The sequence below is a fragment of the Triplophysa dalaica genome, chromosome 8 (genome assembly GCF_015846415.1).
Source record: "Triplophysa dalaica isolate WHDGS20190420 chromosome 8, ASM1584641v1, whole genome shotgun sequence".
Lineage (NCBI taxonomy): Eukaryota > Metazoa > Chordata > Actinopteri > Cypriniformes > Nemacheilidae > Triplophysa > Triplophysa dalaica.
In genome coordinates, this window is record NC_079549.1 from 20,059,551 (window position 1) to 20,083,848 (window position 24,298).

The following is a 24,298-nucleotide window of genomic DNA, read 5'->3' on the forward strand; positions in this document are numbered from 1 at the left end:
TAAGGTGTGAGATTCTTTCAATGGTGTTGGATGTGTTGATGACGTGAATAAATTAAGATGTACAGGATATAGGGAATCAAGGTGTACAGCCATAAGATCAACAAAACCAAACCACTGAAGCATAACTGTGAGGTAAAACAATACAAAGTCTGTGACTTGAGTGATCAGTATCTTTGTCTTAGATTTCGGTGGATAGGACGGTTCTGTATACGCAACATGAGTCAGATTAGAGTGTTCTGTGCCTGGGATGCCACCCCACCTGTAAGACTTTTTTTTATTAAAACCACACGTAGGCCTATTAGGTGTCGCGGCTTTTGCCATGTCATTGCCTGCTAAATAGGTAACAAACAATGTGGTGACACTACAAAAAGGACTAACAATGCAATTGTATTGATATCACAATCCCTTCTGTTAACAACAAGTCCTGTTTTGTTTCAATTGTATAGTAGTTTTAACTACACAATACAATATATGTAGCCCAGTAAAAACTCGCCGTGAAAAATAAATAAATAAAATGATAAAAACTGTTTAAGAGGCATTTCACCAGACAAGAACATCTTGATATTGCTTTCATCATTGTTAAACTGAGCATTGCCATTTTTTTCAATAATAAAGTATAAAAGACTAAAATTCTTCTCTGTAGTTACAGGCAATAAGTTATTTTTTGCACGCAAAAAATCAACAGCCCTTCTTTAAACGTAGCGTAGTGGACAAAATCATTTCACCATCATATACATTACTGGACATACTGGACAAACCCTATCTGTCTGCAGAAGTTATGTTTGCCTCCCTGTTAAGGCCTTTTATTGATGCTCGTGATATGAGCATTGGCCTGCAAAGAATGGATCTGGATCTCATTGGGAAGAGCACTGCCAAGTTGTTTGGAAATAGCTGTCACTGCTCCAAAACAGAACAGAGCATGAACAACAAGAAGAAATCTTCCCTATCTGCTTGAGGAAATGTCAAAAACTATATTATCATCTTGTGAAAATAACATTTCTGAGACAGATAAGGTGTCCACAGTTCAGTCATCTCCAGGTGGAGACAGATCCATGCAGCTGTAGTTGAGAAACTGTGCTGTCTGAAGGGCAAGATAAAGTGCTCATCCGGAAGTATGCCATTCACATATTCGGTCTGTGTAGTAGTGGGTTTGTGGCATGGTTGTCAATCGGATAAATTGTAATTTTATAATTATTATAATAGAATCCATTAGAATTGCAAGTTTTTTTATCAGAAGACTTTGCAAGCAATGAAGCTTATGACGATGCTTCAACAACAAACAGAAGATCATATCCATTCATGAAACAGATTCAAGAATTTGGCCTCGTAATATGTTATAACATGTTGCTGTGTCACGGAAACACTAGATATCTCTTTGTGAAAAGAGGGAGGAGCTTGTAATTCAGCCTATATATATGAGCCCGTCCGGTTAGTCTGGAAAACACGGTGCGCTGTTTTAGCCGTGCGCGCGCATACGGCGCTTTAAGGCGATTATTTGTTTCTACACATTCTGGTGTTTATCCGCGTTTATTTCTCTCCAACTTCAGCTACAGTGATAGCTAAGTTCGGAGAGGAGAGAAAGGAGTAATTCGTGTTTTTGCGAGGAAATATTTGCAACAAAGATCTGTCTTTCGTTTATCCTTAACCATACAAAGGAATTTCCATCCTTATAAATAAAACAAAACAAAACGAGGCAAAATATATTAAGGCACAATGGACAACGCTGCATCTAAGAAACCTTGCTGTGGTGAGTTTAATTTATGGATTAGTTGGGCGATAGGCATCTGTACATTACACATTCATTGTTACATTGTTACACCTAAAACGGCGTCGTTTTGCTTGTCCAATACAAAAATAATACAATCTATTCAATTGTGTTTCTTTAGAAAGATTTTGTCAGTTCTTCACGTCTGCGAAATTCCTCATTTACCTTGGACATGCGCTGTCAACATGGGTAAGTGTGTGTTTACATTAGAATCCGGGTTTGACAGCCCTGTTAAAACGTCAAAACAAAAGTCACTAAAAAACGAAATAAACAATAAATTTGTTGCTTTTTTTCGTAATTGTTTTTATTATGTATAGTATCGTTTTTTTATAAATAAAACATTTTTATAATTTAATTTACATGCATTATCGTTAATTATAAATTATGCATGATTTATCTAGTAGTTTACGATTTAGAAACTATTTCGTTTAATTTTTTGTAAATAAAACATTTTTATAATTTAATTTACATGCATTATCGTTAATTATAAATTATGCATGATTTATCTAGTAGTTTACGATTTCGAAACTATTTCGTTTAAATTTTTGTAAATAAAAAATACTGATGTAAATATTATTATTAAGCTGCATGAATCTAGCTGTCAACTAAACATTTGGCCTGAATTATAATATAAATAAATGTGTATCACACTTTGATTATTACTGTTGTTTCATTACAGGGTGACCGCATGTGGAATTTTGCTGTGGCTGTGTTTTTGGTGGAGCTCTATGGCAATAGTTTGCTCCTCACGGCCGTGTATGGACTGGTGGTCGCGGGGTCCGTCCTCTTGCTGGGTGCTATTATTGGTGACTGGGTTGACAAAAATGCCAGACTGAAAGGTAAACAAGGCATTTATACCCTTCACCACGCAAAATTACAGACCACCACTTCAAGGTGGATGTTTATTATGTAAAATCATACATAAGCGAAGTCTACTTTGCTACAATATGTCCTTGTTTTCTTTTAAGGTTTTTGTGTGTTGTTTTTTTGTTTCAGTGGCACAGACGTCTTTGGTTGTGCAGAACAGTGCTGTGATTCTATGTGGTATACTGCTGATGGTCGTTTTCCAGTTTAAAGAACAGCTTTCTACCATGTACAGTGGATGGTTGCTGGTGAGTATCTTAACCGTTCATAAAACAGCCAGAGTTATTTTGTTGTTCGTTTTTCTTAGGTGGTTTTTGCTGGTCTAATTAGTCTCTAGTCAACGTTTATGTTGTTTTTGTAGTTATTAGTAATGGTTCCTTTTGAAACACACAGAATGAACCGAATTCGTGCTCTCAAAATTGCAGTTTATCGTGAAATGCAATGTCCACAGGCACCTTTTTTATTTAGATAAGTCTTTTTGAGATATTTAGTTTTAAAATTCACTTTCAAATGTTCTCATAGTTTGAAGTGATTAAAATCTTTACTGTAACTATGGGTTATTTCAAGCATGTTTACAATTACAAAAATGCATGAGAGGTAATGCTGACTCGGTCAGAGAGAGCCTCCCTCCCCCCAATTTTTTCTTCATGACCTCAGCTTAAGTTCATTTTCTCGACGGTGAAACACAACACCTTCCTAACAAAACGGTGTTGTGTTGTCAGCAAAACCAGTTGTCACATAGGCAGAAAGCATGTGGCTTGGTCAATATTACTCTGAGTCTTCTGTTAAAAGGGTTGAAAGTTGTCATTTAAAGGACACAATAGCAAACAAAACCTGCTCTTTGTTTTAAGTCGTTGAGGTTGAGCAACACACATTGCAGTGAACTGTTGATGTTCTGGACTCTGCTTGACAGTCATCTAAGAACAAAACATCTATTTGTTGATACAATAAAATTTCCTAATTCCATATTTGTTGCATTGCAGACAACATGCTACATTATGGTCATCTCCATTGCTAACATCGCTAACCTGGCCAGCACGGCTATGTCCATCACCATCCAGAGGGACTGGGTGGTGGTGGTGGCCGGAGACGATCGGAGCAATTTGGCAGGTCAGAATTTCCCTTATTTTAAATCTTCATAATATAGCAGATCACCTTCCACCTTTGAGCTTTGAACATCATCATTATGTACATTTTTTTGTGCATAACTCTCATGTCATCTAGTCTTAAAAGATCATAAAATACATTATAACTGCTTAGCTGTCACCATCAAGCATCTTATCTTTATAGACTGCTTGCATCGGCTGTCACTCCTCAAGTGAATGCACTCAATGAACTTAGTAACCTAAATGGAATACATTAAAACTAGACCATGAGGTTGTTTCATTTGTGTTTTTTTAACATTCTTTTTTTTACAAAGATACTTTTGATTTTTGTATTTTGATAGATATGAATGCCACTGTCAGAATAATCGACCAGTTGACAAACATTCTGGCTCCGATGCTGGTGGGCCAGATAATGGCTTTCGGTTCTCATTTCATGGGCTGTGGTTTTATCTCGGGCTGGAATCTGTTCTCCATGTGCTTGGAGTACTTTCTGCTTTGGAAGGTTTATCAGAAGACTCCCGCTTTGGCCATCAAGGCGGGACAGAAGGACAGTGACAACCAAGAATTGAAGCATCTCAACATACAAAAAGGTGAACATCAAACGCAGTCCAAACTTTGCTCGAATATTGCTTTTCAAAACAAGACTGCAATGATAAAGCCATTGCAAATTGAAATTCATATTCTTTGACGGATTGAAATTCATATTCTTTGACAGCCTTATTCAATGCGATTTGTTTCCAATGTTGCAGAGATTGGAAACACTGAAGGTCCAGCGGAAGGCTCGCAGCTCATGAACGAAACCGCCGAAGAAAAGAAAATCGCTGAGAAGAAGGCCAGTGGCTGCTACCAAATGGCAGAGCCGCTCCGTACCTTCAAAGAGGGCTGGGTTGCATACTACAATCAGTCCATTTTCTTCGCTGGCATGTCTTTGGCTTTCCTCTACATGACTGTGCTGGGTTTTGACTGCATCACCACAGGTTACGCGTACACTCAGGGCTTAAACGGATCCGTGCTCAGTCTGCTCATGGGAGCTTCGGCTATATCCGGGATCTGTGGAACGGTTGCCTTTACTTGGATCAGAAAGAAATGCGGCCTGATCAGAACGGGTTTCATCTCTGGAGTTGTCCAGCTGTCTTGCCTCTTGCTCTGTGTGGCATCCGTCTTCTCTCCCGGCAGCCCCTTTGATCTCAGTGTCTCGCCCTTCGAAGACGTTGTTAAACATCTGTTCGGAGACGGTGCTTCTCGGCTTCCGAGCGATATTATAGATTCAACCATCCAGAACAACTCCACCACGGCAGACATAGAAGCCCCCCAAATCAACTCCTATTTGTCCGTCAGTCTTCTCTTCGCTGGTGTTATTGCTGCTAGAGTCGGTGAGTAAATGAGCAACCGACAGGAAACAACACTGATCATTATTATTATTTTCTCATTTTTGTTCATTATCGTGAGGGGAAGGTGGTAACATCACAATCTCTTTATCAGCTGTAAAGCCAACCTTTGAGACCCAAGCGTGACAATCGTGAGCTGCTGTTCATTTTTGCCTGACTTTTGATTAATTTCCATGAATTGTTTTCAGGTCTCTGGTCTTTTGACTTGACCGTGACTCAACTGATCCAGGAGAATGTGATCGAGTCGGAGAGAGGAATCATCAACGGCGTTCAGAATTCTATGAACTATCTTCTCGATCTTCTGCACTTCATCATGGTCATCCTCGCACCGAATCAAGAGGCCTTCGGTCTTCTCGTGATCGTCTCTGTTTCCTTCGTGGCCATGGGTCATATGATGTATTTCAGGTTCGCCTATAAAAGCCTTCGGAGTCGGCTTTTCCTTTTCTGTTCACCCGAGCAAAAGCCAGACCCCAATATTCCTTCACTTCCAAACTCCGTCTAACTCTTTTAAGAGACTCAAGAGTATTGTGTGCAGGGTTTTTACTGAAGCCCACCAGGAATTCAATTCCAAATGCTTTACTTACACACACGCTTTTGTTGCTTGCAGTAGCCGTAAGCTGAATTAACAAAGATACAGAGGTTCTTAGTTAGAAACTACAAGAGAGCTTACAGAGCGGAAGATGTCGAAGAGGTATAAAAAAGCAAGCTATGTCGTAAAATATGGTTCTCGCTTTAATGTAGTTTGTAAATGCTCCAAAGCAAAACCAAGCATATTTATTCTACTTTGACGTATTTTATTGTTTTTTATTATTATCATAGTTAACCTTCAGACTGGGCATCCAGGTTTTGTAATGCATGAGTAGTTTTGTTATTTCCTCCCTCTTTTTGCAAACTATGAGTCTCTTTAAAAGTTATTCGGAGAATACTTGTTATTCAGATATGCTTATATATTTAAAGGTCTGTAGCCAGTATTCCGTATCTAAGCTTTGGTGGTGCTATATCTAAATAAAAGCTATGCAGACATACAGTTTGTAACCAAAGTGGAAGTGATTTTGGAAGTGAGGGAATAACAGCTGTGTTCGCACTATACATTCCAAATATTGCTGGGGTGACAATTTGTGGAGACGCAGATGCTGATTTTCTCGAGCCATCGCCGTAAAGACATATTTTATAGTAGTATATTTCGTTCTTTCATCCTGTTTGATTTGAAGTTGATTTTAGCACATTGTTCTAATCTTTAAATCTAAGATTGTTAAACTAGCACTTTACATGATTATACTTCGTCCATTATTAACGAGAAGCGCAACAACAAACTTCAGGTATTATAACGTTTGCACAATATTCAGTGAGTTCCTCCACACTCAATGGTTGGCGGGAATTCAGATATTTTTATACTTGTAGTTCTTCATCAGATCTTGGCATTTGTTGACCAAGATTCTTTCTGTATCTGCCTAAAAACAACAAAAACGGGATTTTGAGCACCAGGTGCTTACACTTAAAACTCTTCAGCCCTTGTCCTAGTGATTTCTACTGCTCTCAGAGACACCACACCTCAGATTTTCCTTCATTCAAATCAATACGCTAATCATTCAAACATTCCAAAAACAAGCTTAGGTTTTTGGTGACGCTTGGTACTGCATGCTCCAGCCAACCTCAAAGCCACACACTTTACGCTCGTGCCTCCAAATGCATTTGAATACCACAGCTGGTCAGACATGAGAAATTTTGGAGCCGTTGTATAATATTGACATTGGACATCAGCAGATCTCCACCCAAAATTCAGTCGATGGTTGGCAGCTGGTTACGTAGGTGCCAAGTTGATCCTCAGCATTGATGCTTAATATTTAACAAATAGATTTCATGAGCCATGTTCCCCTTACAAAACACTTTTTTAAAATCACTTTATTTACAGATGAAAATGTGTTGTGTGCATTTTTTAAGTGCATGATTCATCTTCTATCTTTGTGAATGTGAAGCCTTATTTACACCTGTACATTTTTTATATTCTTGTGTTTTGTCCTCCTACGTAATGACAAACAAGATTTCTCACAAAATGAAATGACAAAATGAAACACTGTTTAAATTTTAACACCAACACCAGTTGAATGTAACATATATGAAAGGAAACGTCTTTTATAAGGAAGCACATAGATTTTGCTCCCTTTGTGTAATGCTTGTTCAAACTCCTTCAGGGGTAACAGAAAGCTCAAGACATGTAGTGAAACTCTTTGTTTGAACAGAAATAAAAACATTTACATCAAATGTGATGATTCAGTGATTGGAAGTGACCACTTTAGTGTGATCCAGCTGAGAAAGATTTCTGGAAAGGTTCCAGCAATGCACAGGGTCAAATTCCTGAGAGATGTTTGCTGGTCATTTACTTTGAAGGCTTTTCAAACAGTCTTTGTTAACACACAAGACTAGAATTCATCTTTGCCCGTGTGAGAACTCGGTTCAGTTCTAAGGTTTGCATGTAACTAAAACAGACGACTTCATGTTGTTTTTAGGACCAGCGATGGACAATAACCTCTTTCGTTGCTTTCGACTAAACCGCTGAAACGAACAGCAAAACTGGGTGCAAAGCTCAGCTGAAGTTCAATGTCTACTTCGCTTGAGCTAGAAATCTAGGTGCACTAATCCAGATAAGATGTTCTCTCATTTGTTCTTTAATAGTAAACAAAAGTACTGAAACACACTCTGAAATCAGCTTACAAATCTCTAATAACTAATTTGAAAGCAAATTTAAACAGAATAAAATAAAAAACACAGAATATTTTTTTACTAAACCATTAAAAATGCATTAATAAGTGTATTAACAATATTTAAGCATATATGATAATGGTCTCAACTAATCATTTTGTTGATTTCCCTTTGCTTATTTTTCGTCAAAATCTGTAGTCCATCAGGGCAAATAATGACCATGATTCTGTCTTCGAATGACAGTAATAACCTGCCCTGAGGACTTCAAATGACTGTCAAAAAGTAAGAATTTGAAGCATTTGGTCCCACCAACAGAAAGATTAGTTTGCACACACTTCAAAGGAGTAATTTTCCAGTTTCTTCCAAAGGCGTCATATGGCATGAATACGTGTTTTTCTGTCTTTGGTGTTTTTTAAGTTGCCCTTGCCTGTATTAGACACGTAAAATTGCACAAATTAAAGTGTCAGAACAAAGGATGCATTCTATCTAAAAGCGAATGCTCACCCAGTCCTTCCTGAAACGCCTCGTGTAACCACACCCCCACAAATCTAAGTCAGGTTGTCTTATGAGTTGACCAAGACTGCCCAAATGTAAACGCAAGTAAGGTGGGTGTACCTGTCAGTACAATTGCTTTGGAACCTGATGTTTGGTTATAAGATGGTTATAAGCGTTACATTTCCATCACACGCTTGCAGTATTCGACCAATAACTACACACTGGTTAACTAGCCAATCATAGCACAACTCGCTTTTCAGAGCGATGAGCTTTGTAAAAAATCTGCATGTTTCAGAGAGGCAGGGCAAAGTAAAGATACAAACGTGCACGGTATGTGGAAAATACAGCGTTTTTTAACCTTAAACCGTGTATACACATTCCATTACATCTAAAACAAACAATATTATTTGTTATAGCCATGTCATTTGACCCCTTTAAATTATGTTATAAAATAGTAGAGAATTCATGTTTGAAGGAACAGGTTTAAAGGTTTATCAAAAAAAGATGGACAAATATTCTGTAATAAAATGTCAAAACTTCATTGTACACTGTTTAAAAGGTTCTTTATACATTATTGTTGGTGTGGGCATGTTGAACATTACACAAAACTTTAGTTCCAAAATAGCATTCCTGTTCCCGAATTCCCTAGAAACTCCTCAGACTAAACCACTAAAGGGATGCAGTCTGATTAAACAATTGCCAATCCACAACACATCTTTACGTATCTAAATAGAGCTGAAGCATTTATTTATATTGTGAAATTGCAAGATCATGATTTGGAGTCAATGAGGCCAGTCATCCAACTAAAGTCAGTTTTTCTGACTTTTCTCAGTTCCTTCTCTTGCGCTTTGGAAAGCTTTGGGGTCACCTCATCCACAGAACCTTGAGCTCTGAGCTCCTGCTGACTGTCACACGCTTCTATTTCCTCCTCGGAGTCTTCTTCCTCTTTCTCACTGTCCATTTCCTGCTCTGAAGAATCCATTTCCTCTCTAAGAATGAAGCATCAACAAATGTTTATGTATTCCCATTACAATCATCTCGAAACTCCAACACAGGGAAGGGAAACAGACTAGGTGGCTTTTTTACTTGAAGTATATAGATTTCAAAAGATGGCAATGCATCTACACAATGAATCCAGTGCGGTCTTACCGGACTCCAGTATTGGAGATCAGGAGGGAGGTGACGAACAGTGAGCACAGGACCGAAGCGGCCGGCAAAACGTGAGCTGCCGTGTGTAACAACTTCAACAAAAAAAAAACATTCAAGCAAAGGAAATGTAATAGGTATAATGCTACATTAAACATTTAAAAAATATTAAACTTTCAAAATGTGTTGAATAAAAAAATTATCACAACATGGTCTTTCTTGCCTTACGACTATGAGAGCATTACAACGCTATAACAGATGCTTTTACGGTCTCCAATTCAAACTTGATTTTCACTAGACAATAAAAGTCGGTAGTGTAATTCTTATAAAATCACATAACACTGCATTTTAATTACACAAATTTAAAAGACTAACGCAACAATTTATTACAATCGACAGTTTTAAATGTTGACAAGAATACGTTAAATAATATATGCAAGTTATATATAAAAATGTAGTGTCAAAATATCACATTTTCACTAAACAGAAAACGACCCCCACCCCAAAAATGACGAAACAAATAAATCTTTTTTTTTTAAAGAGATTAATAATGCTTAATCAAAATTATCTTAAACTTGATTTGTTTTTCTTCTCTTTTCAGCCAATGAATCACATGTATCAAACAAGTTTATTTTAGACTCAATAGTTTTGTGCCGCGCAGAATTATTCACAATATTATTCCGTGGCATAATAGTATACCATGATAATCGTAATTTTATAATCCCACAGTTATTAACATTAACCAGTAGGCCTATACCCCTGGTATCAATGAAAAGAAAATATAGTAAAATGGCTAAAGATGAAAAATGATATCCATGATGGGTTTATCTTTATGTTCTTTGGTCTTACCTCTTTGATGGCGACTGACCCCTGTGGCAGCTGAGGTTTGTGGGTCACAGGATTTGATGTATTGGGTTTCTCCTGCTGTTGTCTATGTTTGCCCAACAGCAGGTAAAATGGAGTCACAGCAACACTATCATCAACCACCAGCTGTACCAGAAAGACACGTGTTAGAAGGTCCAGCGAGAGGACTCAAATACCACCACAACATAAAGAACAGCAGGGGGACATTGAAAGCCGTACCCGTTTACTCGCAGCCAACATCCTGTCGTCTTCTGTTGCCGTGCTGAATGTCAACAAATCCTGAGAATAGAATCAGTTTAATTTCACATATAATGCAAGTTAACGAAAAGCGTCTGATGATAAGCGTTATCTCTGATGTACCATGGCTTGGCTGAGAAAGTACAGTTGAGATCTGTTGAGCCACTGGGAACCTTCATCACATCTGGCCAACAGCTCTTCCCGGGGAACAAAGACGGCGCGATGCACCTTCCCCGAGCACACTGACTTATGAGCAAATAAAGGCCGGGGCTCGCTGGGTCTGAAAACAAACACTGCACATATACCGGAGAATAAATGAAAAGCATCTTGCGAGTATAAAATGACATTTGTGTTAGAAAATAGGATCAAACTATAAATGAAATAGGCATTTGCTGAATGTTTAGTTGTAGTGTAACACTGAATATTTACATTTTGAGGCAAATGCTGAGGTGATGCAAAATAGGTCAAACTGGCAACGACCTTCCTGCAAATACTTACGGTCTGTATGTGTAGGCTGGTATGAAAATGCAGCCACGTTTTCAGAGAGGGGGTCAGGCAGCAACGTTCCAACATCTAAAGAACTGCACCACTCCACTGTGAACCAAAGAGTTCGGTCATTCAACACAACTGAGCACAAAGAAATATAATGTTCTTGGTGTATAAAAACTAATATTAACAGTTAAAGGAGTAATTCATCCAAAATGATTTGCTCTTTCGGGAGCATTATGGGTCCACACTAAACTATATTTTGCATGAAAAATAAAAAACTGTTTTTATACAAATTTATCACAGGTGACCTATAAGGGGATTGGTTTAACTTATAAAAGCAATTGCAAATACAGATTTAAACAAATAAACAAAGTAGTGAAGACGTACATGCACAAGTGAGGAGGTTCCAACAGCAGAGAAGGTTCTTGGTGGTCGTGCCGAGCAGGTATTTGGAGCAGCTTAACCGGCCGAAACAAAGGTCCCTGTTGGATCAAAGGTGTTGCCTTTAGTCATTTTTTTTTTTCAAAAGACCACCAAGATCAGCCAGATCACTTATTTCACACATATTTTGCTAGATTAGTCTCATTGCGATAAGCACAGCTTACCGTACAGTTCATCGAAAATCTGTTATACATTCAGTTTTAAATGTGTGACAGTAAAATGCTTAAACACAGATTTATTGGATGTGTAAATCCTAAGTTAATTGATTTTCACTTTCTTATAAAGTGCAGAAAGGCAGAACTGAGAGCACTTGTTGACTAGGAACACCAGTTGCACCTGATGAACTTCCTCTTTTCCCGACACGATGATGGAGCAAAACTTTGTCCTCACTGACCCTCCTGGCTCACGGCCAGCTCCCCGAGTCTAAAAGCTTAAATCACCAAGTTTCTACTATTCAACTGCAGGGCCCGATGTTAACATTCATCTGGACAACCATGAGAAACCAGAAACTGTGAATGAGGCTTGAACAACTACATTTGTCTTTAAACTGCAAATGCAGCATGGAGTAACAGTGACTGACACAGATATTTTAAAAGAGGCACAAAAACAACATAACTCAACTATTACTTAAAACAACTATATTATATAATAACTAGGGGTGCAACGATACACTCAGCTCAGAAATTATTTGAAACAACACACAAAACGGAATTCACGAGTATGATAGTATCACAATATTTTGAACAAAATGTAAAAACTTCAAGTAAAATTCGAAAATGAAACTTGTTTACGTTTTGAAAAAATGTCAATAAAATTTGTTGTTTTGCTACTGAACTGATAACATTTAAAGTTTAACTGAACCTTATGTATGTTAATGATAAAGTTCTATGACTGAATAATAAAACTGGTCCTTTCATGTCTCTCTCTCCAGTATCTATAAAAAGCTAAACCCTAAGAGAGAACTTAGAAAAAAATGTAAATGATAAAAATCATGTGTTGATACAGGACACTTAAAAATGTTTAAACAGTTGTTGTACGGAAAAAAAACGAAAAAAAAAAAACACAAAAGCTCTGTGATACGTAACTTTAAGGCATCATGAAACGGATGTAGCAATTGTCTTTATGTCTGTATCGTGACTTATACCAGAGTGAAACGACTCTGAAATGAGAAAAAAGGTAGGGCCGGACTTGACTTCAGTCATTGCAGCACCCTCCTCGTGCCATTCCTCATGACCTGAAGTGAACAGAGGTCGTTTCGAGAGGGGGAGCAGGTTAAAGTTTTGGATTAAAATAACAAGTGCAAATGAATAGAAATTATATGTAATGTGCACAGATAAATCATATATAATAAAAAATTCACCACCGTGTAAAACTATTTGTGTAAAACTAAAGTCACCATGAAGTTAAAGCCCTACTATTACACCAATTTTTTTATTGTTGGTAATTGCTAATTATTGTGCACTATTTAAAAAAGTAACACAATGACTGTGATGAAATTGACACAGTTGACTCATTCTAGTGAGCAGTCTAGCTTTTATGTACTTTTAACTTATTGCATAATAAGATAAACAGAGACACAAAGAAGGCATTACCAGTTGATAACATCAATTTCTAATAAAAATAAACTAGATATTTGTATATAATACAAATATTTATATGAAAAGTTTAATAAAAATTCCATAATGCACAATTTTTGTATACTTGAAAGCTCCTAAAGGGACAGTTCACCAAAATATTCTTTCATTATTTACTCGCCCTCTTTTCTTTCAAACCTGTTCGACTTTTTTCTGCAGAACATAAAAGATGATATTTGAAGAATATTGGTAGCCAAACAATGGTGGCACCCATTTATTTGCATTGGTTTGGTGTCTATACAATAGAAGTTATTTGGTGTTGCCATTGTTCGGTTACCAAAATTGCTTTAAATATCTTCTTTTGTGTTTATAAAGGTTTGAAGTGACAAGAGGGTGAGTAAATGACAGAATTTAACTTTTTCGGTGAACTACTGCTTTGAAACAGTGTGTAGAGTCTTTAACTGGCTTTGAAAACGCCTATAGTGAAAACCTGAAAAGACTGTGTTTCAAACAAAAATCCTGCGATCCCTTCACATGAGGTTAGTCAAAGTTTAGACATCTGAAATGCCCACAGCGGTTTGGAAAAAGGTCCACACCTTATTTCTCCAGGTGGTTGGCACAGGGTAGAGAGCAGCTCCCAGGTTTCTGGGCTCCATATGGTGATTACTTCCTGGAAGCTTACTGCCAGAAGAGAGCCATCAGCTGAGAAGCTGCAGTTTGTGGGCCTTAGGTTATGGTAGCTTCCCACAAAATCACATGACCAGAAGGACTCTACAACACGATGGAAAAATTGTGGTGAGACAGGTATGTCTACGTTCACACTCGTAACCTTCACGTTAGACTTCTCATTCCAACACTAACTCTTGCAAATGTCTACGTGTGCGACTCACGTTGTGTGTCTGCTTCGGACCCCTGCACCCATGCTTTAAACTGGCAGTCTTTGGCTGTGGTCACCAGCATGGTGGTCTCCTCAGAAGAGCTGAAGCACATGGACATAATCTGATCCTCGTGGGCGGCAGCAATGGAGGTATTCAGAACAAAACTGAAGGGGCGGAAAAAAGTGCATTATAGTTCAGAAATAAAATCATCTCTGATGAAAAAACAAAAGAATCCATTAAAGAAGTAATAATGGTTTAAAGGATTTGTTTTGATTTTAATTGAACTGTAAAGGTGTCTACTGGTATGTGATGTATTCTACTGGTGGGATGTTAAATCCAATTGGAATAATGCCCAATAGACACAAGTCAATTTTATTTTGTGATGATTTTAATGGAAAAAGCTAATGGTTCATAATGGTATTTTAATGTGAAACCATTAGAATTTCTGTGATGGTTTGTATTGTTGTTCTCAGCAGTTAGTCCCTATAAGTCTGTGTTCAGTGAATTGTTTATTCACATTGCTAACATTAACGATATTGATTTCTTATTTTATTGTAAACCTTCACCTTGTGCAAATACTGTGGAATTCTTCAAATAGCAACACAATGAAGTTACCTAGAAACAGAGCTTTATCCGAATCTAATGTGGGGATGAATACCTCTGTGTTTGCTCATCAAAAGCCCATAATTTGAGGAAAATCTCTAGATCGGAGGACTTCTTCCCCCTTTGCTCCACTGTAGCGAGCCAAGAGCCTTTTACATCGAAGGCCGCCTTGACCACCTCAAACTGATCCAGACCGGCTTCATAAATATATTCTTGCTGCACAATATCCAGCTGTAAAAGTAGACAGAACGGCGGTTATGCAAACTGTGGATAAAAAACGAAGAACAAGGTTTCCCATTTAGGGGCCCCAAGCTCACATGACCACTGCTAACTTGAGTCAGCTGAATTTTAACCAAGAAACAGAAACATACACGCGTAGACATGATTAAGCCCTTACCAGTAGATATTTCTCCTATATGCACTGCTGACAAATGTTGGTTTCTAAGAACAAATTCAAAGTATCGACGGTAGCAGACTTACATTATAGAGATGCTTGTCGCGCAGAAGGGAGTAAAACTGCAGATGACCCGGTTTCCCGTTCAGCACCAGAGATTTACTGCGCGGGTCAATCATTAGATCAGTCAAAACTTCATCTCCTGAAAGCATCAAGGACATCGGAAGAAATTAACCTTTATTGCTGCCGTTATGGAATGTAAAACAGTAAAATACCGTACAAACCTTTGACTAAACCCTGAATGACAGCAGACACCTTGAGACTGCTCTCGATAACTGTGATTTCTGAGGAGAAAATAAAAAATCTGATATTAGACAAATATAAAATATGTACTATCTAATGCAAAAACACTGATACTATGTGTAAAATCACAATAACACAGCACATTTCCGTGCAAAAAAAATAACATGTATAAATATAATTACCTAAAAAAATATTAAAGAGATAAATTCAAGGCAGTCATAAAAACACGAATAAACCAGAAAATATAAAGTACACTAACTTTAATAACATGTTGTTGCTGGCATTAGAATAAATGGAATGCATGAAACTACTTAATTTATAAATTTTGACTGCAAAAATTTTTTTGTCAATGAAGTAGTGAGAAGGCAACAGGGTGTTCGTATAAACATATTTGTATACGATTCTTGAAAGATAGTTATGAATTTCATTATGCAAAAGAAATCTTTCTGATCATAGAGTGATACATAGGTTTTTACAGATTCTTCCGCCGAGACGTACTGTTGTCTGAATGAGATGTGCAGAACAACTGGCCATCGGGTGATGTAGATATGTGTAAAATAGATCCTCCGAGACGGGGCAGGAACTCTTTTTTGTCACCCCCGTAGTGCCACTGGACAAGCACCGACTCAAGGCCTCCACTCAACAGATTAGTACCTACAGAGATGGTAACAAAAGCATGCTGTAAGTACAGCTAACATACACCCCTAGAGGTAAAAAGCAAAAAGACAATCTCATAAAATTACCTTCTGCAGTAAAACACAAAGTGTTGACAGCATTGTGATGCCAGTGCATGGTAGAATGTGTGCATTCTTTCTTGTTATTGAAGTTTCTCCTGCAGAACAGAAAAACAGTCCAGTGTGGTTTTATTCCTAGACCACACGTATGAAGTAAATATGAAGAAATGCACAGCTCATCTCTCACCATAAGCGGATTTTGCCATCTTCATGACCGGTCCCAATGCAGTCTTCTTTTGGGTGACAGGCTATGCATGTAAACACATTTCTGGCCCCTTTCTTATCAGTTGCATTTAGAGAAAAACTAGAAAGAGACAATATAAGTCAATTAAACAAACAAATCTGATAATCTGTTATAATTGTCATTCTCAACCCTTATGACATCTTTGTACAAAACAACTTTAAGTATGAGACCATATCAAAATTACTTCCGGTTTTCTGAATTTACAGTTTACGGGTATGTTTAGATAAAATGATCATTTCTGTTTCTTTCTGTGAACTACAGCACATTTCCTTTCAAATATCAAATTAAAATATTGTATCTATTTGCAGAAAACTAAAGATGGAAAAACAGGTAAAAATAACAGAATGACGCTCTGTAATTTTTTCAAATGCCGATGTCCTCAAATACTGAAAAGATGTTATATTTGTATATGTATTTAGGAAAACGTCAACGCTTACTTTTCATGTGATAACTTCTTATCACAGCTTATTTTTTATGTATCCTGTCACGCTGTCAATCTTTTACATTGCTGTTGGATGACTTTATGTCACTCCTGAGGTTCGATTTTATCAAAATTCAACAAACACTGGATTGAAATGGCAACAATACATATAAAAATTTAGAATGGTCTCTTAAAATTTTCCATGGCTGTACATGTCAGTATGTGCGTTATATGGTGCAAACGGTGTATAAAAGCTTGAAAAATTATATATGAGCCAACCAAAATCAGAGAGATGGCGGTTCGCACCGGCTTAATATCACAGACAACCTCTGCAATTAATACAAATGCCAAGAGGTCCGAATAGTGCTCAGGGCACATCAAGCGATCTCTAACAAAGCATAGTACAAAAATGTTTTACTCCCTTAAGATTGTTGCGCCTGCAGATACGGCACTGCTTTTTCATTTTGAACTCTCCGAAAATTCAGTGTCGACCTGTGCCTTGTTCACGAAGGAATCATCGGAGAAATGAAACGAGCAAACACTCCATGTTTTTCCCACATTAGCTGGAACGTCTTTAAAAATAAACCAGCAGTCCTAATATTGGAATCCGAAGGAAGGTTATGCAGCGACTAAATTCTTCCACAACCATGGATGGCACAAAATTTAGCTATCTTTAACGGCATGTTTGTTTTTGCTCGCTCTTTCTGGTTCCGCGCCACTGGTTCTGTAATGCGCAAACCAGTGGGCGGGGCTAGAGAAGTAGTCGTTGATATTTTTCTATGGAGGCGGTGTTCAACCTATCAATGTTGTCATAGAAAGGTGCATTTCAGAATCTGGCGTCCGCTGGGTATGGTGTCAAAAACAGATATAATCTTAGTAACAAGGGTGTTTTCAGTTCTGACACTTACGATGTTCATGTGAATGCGATTCCCTCTTATATAAAAAAAGCTCGGCTTAAAATTGTGATTTTATTCATCTCACCTTTAACAAAAAGTCATCTTTGTGTTCAATAAAGAATGTCTCAAGGGTTTTGAACAATGTGGCAGTGAATAAAGTTTAGCACAGTTTTTATGTTTGGCTAAAAAATATTTAAATCTCCAAACTTCACAGCTTTACAAACAAGTGATGGTATTTGTATTAAAGTCATAAGAAAAACAACCTGCATGTGACACATCCCCTAAGGCCAGTAAATATCCCGTGGGGAACTTTACAATGGTCAGCCAAAATACAGTATTTATTACCTGTATGTTCTCTGCTTCCTGAAGAAATAAATGTGAAGTTTGAGGTGGTTTGCAGATGCTATATATTCACCCTGAAAACACAATAAACAAGAATATTTATTAGACATAAATTGTTAACTGGAGAATTCAACCAAATAAAAACATAAATTGTTAAAGGGATTATTTAGACAAAAACAAAAGCTCTATTTATTCATCCTCATATCGTTTTAAACACATATGACAAAAAAGCAATATGTATGTTAAGCAGAATATTAATGATGGACAGCCTCGGTACCATTTGACATTCACTGTAAGAGTGGGAATCAATATGAACAAAATTCTCTGTATTTCACAAAGGAATGTTAAATGGGTTTGGAATAACACAAGAATGAGTAAATAACCACTTTTAATTTCAGTTAAAGTAACTCCAAGTTCAGAGTGAGGAATGAGCCATCTCCATTGTGTCCTTCTGCACTCGGTTCAAGAAGTGGCACATAAAAAAATCTGAAGTCATGGTGTGTAATGACTTCACCAAAACAACTAGTTATTCCAAAACATGGCTGCACAGCTCACTCTACAAAAATAACACCCGTGTAGTGCCATACTAATTAACCTACAGGGGTTTAAACCATGTTTACTGTACCACATCCACCATCTGACAAATGCAGTGACTACACAGGCTGCCAAGTGGATTTTTACCATAACAAGGAGACCATTTCTGACCTAAAGAAACCTCAGCCAAACATAAACTAATGTTTAAACATGCCTAAAGAAAAACACAGGAATAAGTTAAATATTTTACCCCTTTTTGGGTAGAAAGAAGTTTGTGAGATACATTCGATTTTAAACTAAATCTGGTAACAATTGTATCATTCATTTCTTTGCATTTCATAACACCAAGAGAAGTGTTTATTTTTTAGATTGGGTTAAGTCTTAATGTTTGCGACTTTTGACTTGATTACAAGAACAGTTCACCTAAAAAGAAAAGAAAATTCATTCATTGTTTACTCACCCTCTTGTCATTTCAAATCCGTATAACTTTTTTCAGCACATCACAAAAGATGTTTTGAAGAATGGTGATAAACAAACAACACCAGACCCCATTGACTAACCACTGAGACGTTTCTCAAAATATCTTTTGTGTTCCCCGCATAAATAGCCATGTGCAACTTTTGAATGACATGAGAATGATTAAATGATGAGAAAATGTTTATTTTTGCATGAACTATCCCTTTAACACTGTCACGACATATCTACAATGAAGTATACTTGCAACGGTCAAGTACACTTTATCAAGAAGCACACAGTTGCTATTAAACAATGGTGATTGTGTTTTACTTCCTGAGCTGTTACTATAAGATCCATTGAGATTATTAAATGAAATTACAAAAACTGTAACCAACTGAACACACTTTGACTCATTAAAAATTGTTACATCTTCTCTCATTTGTAAGTCGCTTTAGATAGAAGTGTTCACTAAATGAATAAGTGTAAATAAGTTTTTTACCTCTCTGCCTACAGCTGTGCAGCTAGGATTTGAACTGATATCAAAAAGAACAGCCTTCAGCTCTTTGACCTCCACTTCCTGTTCCGCTGACTTGGGCAGGTTGACGGCAACCAACTGGAAAGCCTCTGGACATGAAAAACACAAACCAAAATTTAAATACTTGCAGTGGCCTATAACAGTTTCATGCCCTTTTACACCATGAAACGACTTAAGCTAATAAATGGTACTTAGGTTCAAGGATGTTGACAATTTGGTGTGAGCATGTTTCCAGTTTATTGGGTCCAAGCCCTTTTGAATATAGCTACAGACGGAACACAAAAAAACGCCAAGAGTTGTCTAAAACCATCAGGTTCAATCTGATTGGCTAATGCCACATTTTAAATCTGATCAGTCTGGTGAAAGTAAACTTTATTGTGAATTTTTTTATTATTAGTCCCGAACAATGATGTGTGTGACTTCATTGGGAAGCCCTTACACATACAAAACAACATACCATCTTCTGATTTTTTGGTGACCGGACAATGCAGGAAAATGACTCCCTCGTGTTTCTTGGACACATATAACGAAAACAACGGGTATCCAAAGACAAAAGTCTGAGCAAAAAAAGATAAAAAAGACATCAACATGAGAGGAATGCAAACATTTGCAGTAGTCATTAGGGCTGTGGCGGTGGTCGTGACAACCGTGATTGTAAACTGCCGACAGCGGTATAGTGCACATCACACACTGTGACAAAGTGAAATAATAAGGATAGTTGCAATAAGGACTAATATTTATAGCCTTTAGTTGTGGATGGTTTTATTTAAAACCCTTTAACCGTCACTGTTCCAATATTGGTTTACTTATTGGAACAACTATATTCTAATCCAATCATAAAAGACTATATATCATTGGAAAGGTCTAAGGTTCTAGAATACATATTTGACCAGTGTTTTACAAAAAGAAATTATGTAGGAGTAGTATGTATTCATTTATGACTAGAGTGAGCATAAAAATAATAAAATGCTGCTAAGTGTCTCTGTTCAAGTGGAACACTGAAGTTATGCAATATATTTCCCATTTTAATCCTGACAAACTATATATCATTGGAAAGCTCTATATATTATTAAATCTCTATTATATTTCAGAACTCGTTTTGCAATAGAAATCACTAAATGAAAGTAATTTTCTCAAATGTCACCGGGCTCAATTTGAACCATTATAAATATGACATATTCATAAAATTTCAACGGGCCCATTTGGTACCATTATAAATATGACATTCATAATAATTTTAAATATAAAAATAAATCTAAATAACTTCTATATCATTGGAAAGTGCCAAGAATTTACTTGTACTTTGTCATTTGTATGCAGTAAACCATTGCAGCATATATGATACCTAGTGGCAGTTGTTGGTGTAACGATTAAAAGTCAGCTTGAAATTTGAAAAAAAAAAATAGGATTTTTTTAGATTGTTTAGCAAAATAAAACAATGTTTATAGATTTGTATTATTATTAATGTACAATTAAACTGCTATAACTAAAACTAGCTCCAGACACTTTTACAATAAAGTATAGAATCTCTTAAAAACAAGACCAAGATTAGGTCTCTAGACCAAAGAATCCGAGAGGTGCTTACAGTTAAAGGGTTAAAATATTTTACATTAACACAGAAATTATTAGCATAGATTTCCCTCTGGCGCATCCGTGCGGGGCCTGCTCGGAAAACCCTGTTTATTCTGCACGTTCTGCAATCAATCATGTTGTAAAATAAACAGTTAAATAAAATCAAAACTGGCTATGACCCGCTTGCTTTGTGTCGGAGTGCACGCGAGTTGCGGAGAAACATCTAACGTTATTAATTTGCACTTTGAGCACATCATCTGAACGCGCGCATTTAATGCGGCTGTACACATCTTCTTCTGGACAATGTCAACATGTTAGCATTCCATCAACCAATAGGAAAAAGTATCTTTTTAATGGCAATCTGAACTGGAAAGCTGAGGTAGGTTTAAACAGTTTTTTTTTCAAATGGAATTGTTAAGGACTGTAACGGTTAATGCGCGACCTCCTAAAGTTGTGTGCATTAAACACGGACAGATGTTTTCATGTTTCAAAATGTATTTAAATAAGGTATATATTTTTATAATCATATAAATACAATTTTTTATGTTATTTATATATTATTTACATAATGCTGTATATATATTTCCCAATCACCGCGGTTAATTTATCCATTACTACCACGTGGTAAAAACGGTGCCACCGTCACAGACCTAGTAGTTATTAAAACAGTAGCGTTGTGTTTCAGAACACATACTGTACCTTAATAAGAATGCCATCAATGAAGTCCCATAATTTAACAGTGCCATCTACTGAGCAAGAGTAGACCTGCAGAAAAATAAACAAAAAGACACCATGTAAGATTTAAGTTTGAAGACAGCAGAGCAACCTCTGAAATCGGCAGGATCTTTAAAACTCAAGCATGTACAGAAAGCAAAATGAATCCTATAGCCCATGAACTACAACTATAGCCTGCAATGACCATGTTGAAGTCAGATACTGTTCAGTTTAATAAAAAAACTTCAAATACTTACTTTTTGACAGGTAAGCCCTAAAATGTTTAGTCAGCTATCCATAAATTTGTCACAGCAGTGGTATAGTGTGATAGTCCGTAGTATGAATTAAACGTAGTGGGAACAGTATCTGACAATAACATGTCTGGCTGTCAAGATGTGTTTCCCCTGTTATAATAAAGCTGGTTTTAAAACCGGGATAAATCCTTTTGTGATGTTACTTATCAGAAATTCTATTAACCTTTCTATTGAATATGAGCATATCTAGGTAGGTAATGTATCTTGTGAGACTGGTTGCACATTTAGCCTATAATATTATGTAAGCACACATTTCTCCCCAACATCTACAACATCTAAAACCTCTGTAAGAAATATTATTCATTAAAAACAACAGCACATGATTGCATTAATAAAAAAATGATATAAGTTCTGTTATCCCATTTTTAAAATATACCTAGAAATATGTTTAACTTTTGCCTTCTACTTTTTAATTTTAATGTTATGTAGAAGACTCATTACAAACAATAGTATCAGGCTTTCCCAAGTGGTAAAAGCACATCATCTCAGTGTTGAGCTGAGGGTTATAAACTGATCAAACACAACACGGGCTAGTCCCTCCGCACTGATGCCTTGCAAAAAAGTCCTAGAATCCAAATTTAATAGCATAAAATACTAAAGCTGTAGTAGGAAATTGACTGGATTAATACATATCGTATACACATTTATCCCCCTTAAATCCGACTATCCTGTGAAAAGTAAAACACAATAAAGACCCACATTTATCTTTAAAGTTAACCCAAGAGAAACACACCTGTAGGTGATTGGCAGGATTCAGTGCGATGCCTGTAATTTGGTTGGTGTGGGCTTGTAGAGTATGTATCCACTCTTCTGTGCGTGTGCTGTAGACCTTTACTAAATCTCCAGATGTGCACAATACGTACCTGCAACAAAAAGAGAACTTTAAACAATACCATCTGTGGCATATGGTATTACTCTACTATTAGACTGTATGCAACAGCTTGGGGTGATGCTAGCAAGCATCAAATGCTGCAGCAAAACAGGACGGATGGTAATATCTTTTATTTTCTCCATCAGATAAGATTTAGTTAAAGCTGATCTGTGTAGAATAAAAATTCACAGCTTACAGATCAAATGGAGATGCAAGGTCTGTCTATGAATCCATGATCAAAACAGCCCAGCTTGAAAAAAAATTGTAATGGTTTCTATCACAGAGATCTGTTTTTTGGTCTTTTCCAGTAAGATTTAATAACGTTCTATTAGTTTCCATCCTTCACACAACATCCCACCTACAGATCAAGAGACCATGATCATTTCCATTAAACCCAATACAATTCCCATTACAACCATTAGAAACACATACAATCTCTGCGATATTTCTCTTGTTTATTCATCAGAGATTCAACAACAGTTTAAACAATATACATTACTGACATCTGCACGTGTCGCTCTTTAAAGCTACGACTCAAGATTCTACATTAAATGTCGAGACAGATCATACACCCCTTCTTTAGAAACAACATACCCTCCTACGCACCTCACGTTTGCGAGTGTTCCTAAGTTTATGTAACGTTAATTATACGATAAAACAGACATAACCGTAAACATAATTTATTTGATACCTTGAGTCATAAGAGATGATCGGAGCTCTAAGATTTATTTTGCTGCCACCGCAGCGCACCACGCGGATGTCACTCTTCTCCACCATGTTTCTATCGCTAAAATTTCACATGTGGCCGCTGACCGTGCAGTTCTTCTTCGCCTGAAGTGAAGCGACAGACTTGTGCACAGCGCCACCACGCGGACAGGAGTTCCATCAGCGGTTCAGCTACACAACGAAAAGAATAAAGAGTTTCTACACTTTAAATTTAATACACAATTAAGCAGTGACTTATGCTTGTTACCAATCTTTGACAATTTAGTAGCTAAGACAGCACTTCCTAAGACATGAATGGATTCGGTTTTCTGAGCACCGTGCGCCCCCTGGTGGAATTTATATTTCTGTCTCATTGGAAAGTGTTGTTAAACTAAAATAACGAAGGAACAAGCGAAAGATAAACATGTATTATTGATCATTCATTATGTTTATTTGCCGCTTAGCGTTGACTTTTCACAATTTAAACCGTGTCGGACATTTTGTTAGCTATTTTGAAAACGTTCACATCATTTATTGTGACATTTGATGTCACTTTAATTTAAAAAGTTTGTTTCTGAAACAGAAGGGTGGAGTTCACTCAAACTTGTGCTCCGATCTTTCTTCATAATATCTTGCTAGCAACACCCACTTAAATTAGAATGTGTGCACGGGCACCTTTGGTTTGTTATAGTGTTTGCAATGTACATTTGTTT

General features: G+C 36.9%; 2 protein-coding genes across 2 annotated transcripts; one reads left to right on the forward strand and one right to left on the reverse strand.

The window, feature by feature from the left end:
• Positions 1 to 1,426: 1,426 nt before the first annotated feature.
• Positions 1,427 to 7,385, forward strand: slc40a1 (solute carrier family 40 member 1). The gene is made up of 8 exons (XM_056754698.1): positions 1,427 to 1,747; positions 1,887 to 1,954; positions 2,445 to 2,604; positions 2,762 to 2,877; positions 3,613 to 3,739; positions 4,077 to 4,325; positions 4,485 to 5,108; positions 5,312 to 7,385. Exons 1-8 carry the CDS (start codon positions 1,714 to 1,716, stop codon positions 5,623 to 5,625), a joined length of 1,692 nt encoding a protein of 563 aa, XP_056610676.1. The 5' UTR covers positions 1,427 to 1,713; the 3' UTR covers positions 5,626 to 7,385.
• A 1,661-nt stretch (positions 7,386 to 9,046) lies between these two features.
• Positions 9,047 to 23,724, reverse strand: wdr75 (WD repeat domain 75). The gene is made up of 21 exons (XM_056754697.1): positions 23,572 to 23,724; positions 22,743 to 22,872; positions 21,681 to 21,746; positions 19,867 to 19,966; positions 19,374 to 19,498; positions 17,888 to 17,958; positions 16,169 to 16,285; positions 15,991 to 16,079; positions 15,746 to 15,901; positions 15,229 to 15,288; positions 15,031 to 15,146; positions 14,606 to 14,781; positions 13,960 to 14,111; positions 13,666 to 13,840; positions 11,442 to 11,536; positions 11,064 to 11,159; positions 10,689 to 10,858; positions 10,548 to 10,607; positions 10,314 to 10,454; positions 9,468 to 9,559; positions 9,047 to 9,307 (listed from the first exon to the last, which is right to left on the reverse strand). The coding sequence occupies exons 1-21, from the start codon at positions 23,655 to 23,657 to the stop codon at positions 9,088 to 9,090; spliced, it is 2,493 nt and encodes an 830-aa protein (XP_056610675.1). The 5' UTR covers positions 23,658 to 23,724; the 3' UTR covers positions 9,047 to 9,087.
• Between the last annotated feature and the right edge of the window lie 574 nt (positions 23,725 to 24,298).